General features: G+C 36.2%; 1 protein-coding gene and 1 non-coding gene across 2 annotated transcripts; one reads left to right on the plus strand and one right to left on the minus strand.

Annotated features, from left to right (window-relative positions):
- Nucleotides 1-255: 255 nt before the first annotated feature.
- LOC111999010 (uncharacterized) lies at nt 256-705 on the minus strand. The gene has a single exon (XM_024031140.2). The coding sequence runs from the start codon at nt 703-705 to the stop codon at nt 256-258; it is 450 nt and encodes a 149-aa protein (XP_023886908.2).
- Nucleotides 706-6,020: 5,315 nt separating this feature from the next.
- Nucleotides 6,021-6,092, plus strand: TRNAC-GCA (transfer RNA cysteine (anticodon GCA)). Its single transcript has one exon. It is a non-coding gene; the product is annotated as a tRNA-Cys (tRNA).
- The last annotated feature ends 450 nt before the right edge of the window (nt 6,093-6,542 follow it).

A 6,542-nucleotide genomic window follows, 5' to 3' on the forward strand; every position in this document is an offset into this window, starting at 1 on the left:
TCTACAGTTTTTCGTGGTATGCCCGTGGTCCTGGTGATATTGGCAGTAAAGGTTCTAGTTGCGGCTCGTGGGCTCTCCCGTCATCTTATTTGGCCATTTAAAGTACGGCTCGTTCCTGATTTTCTCCAATACGCAATGCACTGGTTCTCGAAACACAGCATCAATGGCCTGCGTGTTAGTCGTGCCGGTTTGCCCTGCAGAGTCTCTCCTCAGGCAGCTGTTGTTGTATCGGTCCAACCTGAAATCCTTCCTTTCCTAGGGGATAACTTTCTCCTTTCCTTTACCTTGCAACTGGTCTTCTTCTACTCGTTTGTACTTATTGATCCGATCCATTAGCAGGCACACACTGGTGGCAAGCTTGCCGGTCAGGGACTTCCTCAAGCTGTGCTCAATTGGGAGGCCGTTTTTGAAGGTGCTGATGGCGACATCACCGAAACTGCCATCCAACTCGTTGTACATCTCCCAATATCGATCCGAGTAAGCCTTTAAAGTTTCCCTATTGTGCATGGATAAAGACAATAGCGTGCTCAGGGGCCGAGGAGCTTTGCTGTTCATGACGAAGTGGGATCCAAAGGCTTGGGTCAGCTGCCTATACGAATTTATAGAGTTCGTTCTCAAGCTGTTGAACCACCCCATCGCCACTGGACCCAAGCTGGAGGGGAAGACTTTGTACATCAGTGCCTCATTCTTTGAGTGGACAGCCATCCTCTGGTTGAACTAGCTCACGTGCTCCACAGGGTATGTCTTGCCATTATAAATGGTGAAAGTTGGCTGCTGGAACCGCCGAGGGAGTATAGCCTCCTCTATGCGGTGCGCGAAGGGTGACTTGGAGAGTTTATCTAGCGCCCTGCTCATGGCGTCGCTCCCTAAGCACCTAGGGGATGGGCTTTTACATCTACGCTTCCGGTGGTACTCTTCCTCATGCGAGAAGGGCGAGTCAGGACTAGGGTGAGACCGCCTTCGTTGGGCATGACGCAGTTGTCTCTTCAAGTCCTCTATCTCCCGCTGCATGGCCAGCTTATCATCCCATCTCTGGGACACGTGGCTCTTGACTTCTTTCTCTTGCTGCATGACCCGGTTGTCATTTCGCCTCTGGAGCACGTGGCTGCCCCCATGAAAGTGGCTTCTGCTAGTTTGAGTGGTGTGTACGCTTCCCTCTCGAAACCTTCCATTCTTTTCGTTTCGATCACGCCCATGGTTATGGAAGTTACCCTGCTGCTGGGACCTAACCGGTTCGGGCTAGTAGGGGCCTGCTTGGCGAGGGCCTGATCCTGCCATGCTTGATTGTTGCCCTTACTAACACACAAGTTCTTCCCACAGACGGCGCCAATTGTAGGGACTGGGTTTGAGCACCACTGTTGTTGGTGGAATGGACTCAAGCCCAGCTAGCCCAATACAATGAATTTGTAGAGAATGAGTTCAAGAACTAGGTCTCAGTAAAGATTACAATCAATAACCATGGTAGGGGAGGGAATTGATGACTAGAGTATAGGATAAGACATGAAATCCTATTCCTCGGCGTTCTTATGAGGGTTGTGCGATTCTTATAATTTCTTCAGTGCTTGATTGCAAGAGAACTCCCCTATGGCCTTAGCTATGGTGGTTTGTTCTACCTCCCTTTTACAGAGGAATCTCTTACATTATATATCCCCTCTTAGTTAATCTTAGCCCTCCACTTGTTGATCAAGCAGGTCGCTGCTAGAGTGCTTGTCCCATCAGCCGCTTTCCTATTCTTTCTGTGGGTTACAGCAACCAAGGCCGCACTGTTCAGGGGTCATTTTCTCATTAATGCGGCCAAAACGTTTGTTGTGTGCATTTAATGCGGAGGTGACAGTTTATCCTGGAATTGTTCCTCAACTGTGTTTCCATGGCCAACACCTTGTACTAGCTTCTTTCCTGGGGATGCTCTGAGAGGTTATCTTTGATGGCCCTCTACCTCTTCCCTCCGTGGTCGTGATTGTCTGAGGACAAGATTATCCTTGGGTAATTTGAACTTTCTCTCATCATCCTCGGATGGATCTCCATCCTCAGAATGGGCCTTGGGCTAGGTATAAAGTGGGCCGAGAATGCCAGATTCTTTAGGCCCCACATATATATATATATATATAACTGAAACCAATGAAGCTCTCACAATTTTTCACATCAGCACAATATTTAAATAAAATTATCATTTTATTTAAATAAAGTTATTTTTATTTAGTCCAAACTTAATAAGGAGTGAAATTCTATCTCTTTAACAAGTCCAACTTAAACTCAAACTCATCATTTTTTTTTTTAAACAAAATTATTTTTGTTTTAATCCAAACTTATCAAGGAGTAAAACTCTATCTCTCTAATAAGTTCAACTTAAACTCAAACTCAAACTCAAACGTTGATATTATTATTATTATTATTATTATTATCTCTCTACTTCACTAACATGATATTTTATGATATGGTGCAAACTTATAGCCACAGATTATTGTTTTGAATGTAACCCAATCTTTTTCTTATATTTTACTATTTTTTAGTCATATATATTTTGTTTTGTTTCAATAATTTTTAAGTAGTGAATCATTTGATTCTTTAATATTTTTTAGTCTTTTTTAGAAGTTTTAATATCTGAATTTTTGAGTTATTTTTTGTAGTGCCTGAAATTGTTTGAAACAAATTTTGTAAGCCATGGCTTCTTCATTAAATTGTAACACAAATTGAAATCATACTAGAGTAAATCATGTAATGGTGTAGTTTCTTAATCAATTTAAGATTTTATAAAATTATTTTAGTTTACCTTACAAATAGGTAGGTTCTCATGCATAGCACAGGTTAGCGATTAGTATATATACAAAACCAAAACCTCTGAAACTCTCACAATTTTTCATGTGAGCACAATATTTATATATATATATATAACCGAAACCTATAAAACTCTCACAATTTTCTACATCATCACAATATTTAAATAAAATTATCATTTTATTTAAATAAAATTATTTTTGTTTAGTTCAAACTTAATAAAGAGTGAAACTCTATCTCTCTAACAAGTCCAACTTAAACTCAAACTCATTATTATCATTTTTTTCAAACAAAATTATTTTTGTTTAATCCAAACTTAACAAGGAGTGAAACTTTATCTCTTTAACAAATCCAACTTACACTTAAACTCAAATGTTGATAATATATATATATATATATATATATATAACCAAAATCAGCATTGCTCCAAACCTTGCTAACGTGAGATCTTCTATTGATACTCTTGCTTCCACAGGATATTGCCCATATGGATTACAGAACTTGATATTGCAAGTGCCTTTGGTCAACAGGTAATTAAGATGCTAAAGAGGCAAAACTATGGAATTTTTTTATTTTATTTAAAATATCATTTGCAGTATAATTAAAACTGTAAGGACCCAATTTAGTTCCTAAGCCCAAAAGGTAAAATGATCTAAGCCCAAAGAGCCCAATACAATGAATTTGTAGAGAGTGGATTAGAAAACTAAGCTCTAATGAGTTGGGTAACGATCATAATGGATCTAGATGACAATAAAGTAAAAATAAACTAGTTTTATCTAAAGAAAATTGTCCTTGGCACAATTCGAGGAGACTAATTCTTGTATATATTTCTTGAATTTGATTACAAGCACAATTCTTGTTGCTACAAACTTTTTCTCTTCATTCTCTGATCCCCATCTCTTAGGGTCTTCTCTTTGTTTTATACTATCTTCCTTCTTTCATCTCTACCATCCACGTGTAAATTAGATTGTTAGTGTTGATTTTTGTCCCATCATCACCTTCTTGAAGTCTTTGGGGAGCAGCTATAAGGCTGAAAATTACTGTTCAGATATCACTTCCTCATTAATGCGGCTAGAAAGTTAGCTACGGAGCATTCAATGCAGTGGTAGTAGCTTTCTCTTAGATATTATATGGCTTTCCTCTATCCTGTGCTTCCAAGATGCTTGTCTTATCAACAAAACCTCCTGGAATGTTGCCCTGGATGGCAGACCACACATTCGGACCTCGGCTTTGCTCAGCCGAGGATGTATTCATCCTCGAACCACCTTCTTGGAGTCTTATGACCAAATCTCACCTCTCCACTCACTAACACGAACTCCCATGAAAATGTTTTACCCATCCTCAGACTTCTTAATATCCTTAAATTGGGCCCCCGGCCCAATATATACATAGATACACACCATTGGGCCTATCACCTCTACAAAAACCAAAGACATTTACTTTTTATTAAATCTATAAAACTTCACCACAAATTTTTTAAGCTTTACAGTCTTTCAAGTTTTTTCATATTTATATTTATTTTTTAATATTGTACATGGCAGATAAAACACCTCTATTTTTTTTTTTTGGAGAAAATCAAAGCTGCAACCTATGTCTTCTAGCCTAGGGAATGATAATTTTTTATTTTGTATGTTATTTATAAATTTGTTGAATTTGGTTTGATTTTGAAGTAGAATTTGGGGATTCTATAAATTTTGAAATTTTAAGTTTTGGGGTTTTTGGTATTTGCGTCTCAATAGGTTGATCTTAGTTCTTTGCCTTAAATGCTTTTTATTTAGGTTCATGTGATTTTTTGTTTTCTTATTAATTATTTGTTTGGATTCAACATAAAAGATAATGGAATTAAGTATTATAATTTTGATATTGTTCCATATTTTGAATTTTCTATATTGTTATTACTACAAGAAAGTCATATTGCTACTCAAATTTGAAACTTATGTGGCGTTTGGTACGGGGGAATCCACATTACTCCTGGCATCCAGATTCCTAAGAATGTGATTCTTAGGAATCGCATTCCTAAGAGTGTAGCTATTCCTATGTTTGGTTTATTCTCATGAATCTTAAATAAATTATTTATTTTTCCCATTCTATCCTTAGATTTGAATGTGAACTACCAAGTCATTTAAAAAAAATGGTTAAAATTGTCAATTTATAAAAAATACAATTTCCTTTAAGCTTGGAAATCTAGATTTCCACCTGTTTTAAAGGGAATCCACATTCTTACTGAGAAGGGTTTAAGGGGGGAATCCAGATTCCCCTGACATCTGATTCCCTAGCATGATTTGCAACCAAACATGGGAATCTTTAAACATTCCCAGGAATCCTAAAACATTACCCTGTATCAAACGCTACATTAGTGTGTATTCCTCATATCATGGTCTTTGTTTATATATTTGCAGTTTATATTATTTTTGAGTGTGTATGTATATATAACTATTGGGAGTTTTGTTTTATTAATTTAAGAATTGTAAATTGCTTTGTAGATTTCGGTAACTATGCACTTGCAACTCAATAACATTCAATTTAGACAGTACTTCTAAACTATGGAAAGTTAAATATTTCTTTATTAAAAAAAAAAAAAATACTAACTAGCAAAATGTCTACTTACTCATTGTTGGATTTTTTTTTTTTTTTTTTTCAGAGTCAATAGATTTTCCATGAATCGCACGAGTTAGCAACTAATTACTTACTATTACTTGCCACCAAAAAGTGATTGTCAAATGCTTAAAAATAACTTAGGCGCACAATACTTGTGCAATCTAAGCCAACCCACGTTACTGACTAACAATTGTCGTTTGGCTTCATAATAACAAAATGGAAAGTATGCTGCTCCCATAACTGCACGTACGGGACGATGAAACTTGGTGCCTTGTGTGCTCTTTATGAGGATTTTGGTCCCTTTCAAGTACACCCATATATATTCACATATTCACAAAATATATATATATATATATAACCTTTGGTTATATATTTCCTTAATCAATTAAAATCAATATTTTGTTTTATATTATTGTTTTATGTGTTAATATAAATGCCTATATTTCTTTACCTTCTCAAATTGGAGAGTTAAGAATAGTAGAATACAAGTGACACTAGTTTTTTTACCTCCTTCAATCACTTTCCCACAATAACTTGTTAGTGTGCGTCTAAGGCTCATATAAATACTTTTGTTAATAAAATAGATTAAAAAAAAATCCAATCAAATATACTCAATAAATTACGTATGTTTGTATTATCACAGGGGTGGGTCCATAGCTCAGTGGTAGAGCATTTGACTGCAGATCAAGAGGTCACCGGTTCGAACCCGGTTGGGCCCTTAATAAATTTTTTTTCTCAACAAAATTTGTTTTCTAATTATGAGCAAATAGATTTATCATACATTCATACCTTACTCTTTTCTTTCTATATCATAATTCACAATTTGTGTGTATTAATTAATAACCAATAAATTCTACCCAACCAAAAAAAAAAAAAAAAGAGGTAATAAATAATAAATGGAGGAGCGTGACATGGACTCCACTGATTTCATTATTCCATATATTTTATGCTCTCGTTAATGTCAATTTAATGGCGCATCATGGAATGGTCCATGATTTCCAACTCATAGAGGCCAAATCGTTGGGGGGGAAAAGGATGAAATGACTTAAATCATGAGTTATATTAACATGCATATAGGTTATATATGCATGCACATGAACATGTGGACACGTTTCTCATAAAATGGGAGTAGTTGAAGTTTTCTAATTGGATACACCATTTTTTTTTTC

The sequence above is a fragment of the Quercus suber genome, unplaced genomic scaffold, assembly GCF_002906115.3.
Source record: "Quercus suber isolate HL8 unplaced genomic scaffold, Cork oak 2.0 scaffold_55, whole genome shotgun sequence".
NCBI classification, from domain to species: Eukaryota; Viridiplantae; Streptophyta; class Magnoliopsida; order Fagales; family Fagaceae; genus Quercus; species Quercus suber.

Coding starts and splice junctions, on each gene's coding strand:
- LOC111999010 (XM_024031140.2), bottom strand. CDS start 705: ATGGCTGTCCACTCAAAGAATGAGGCACTGATGTACAAAGTCTTCCCC.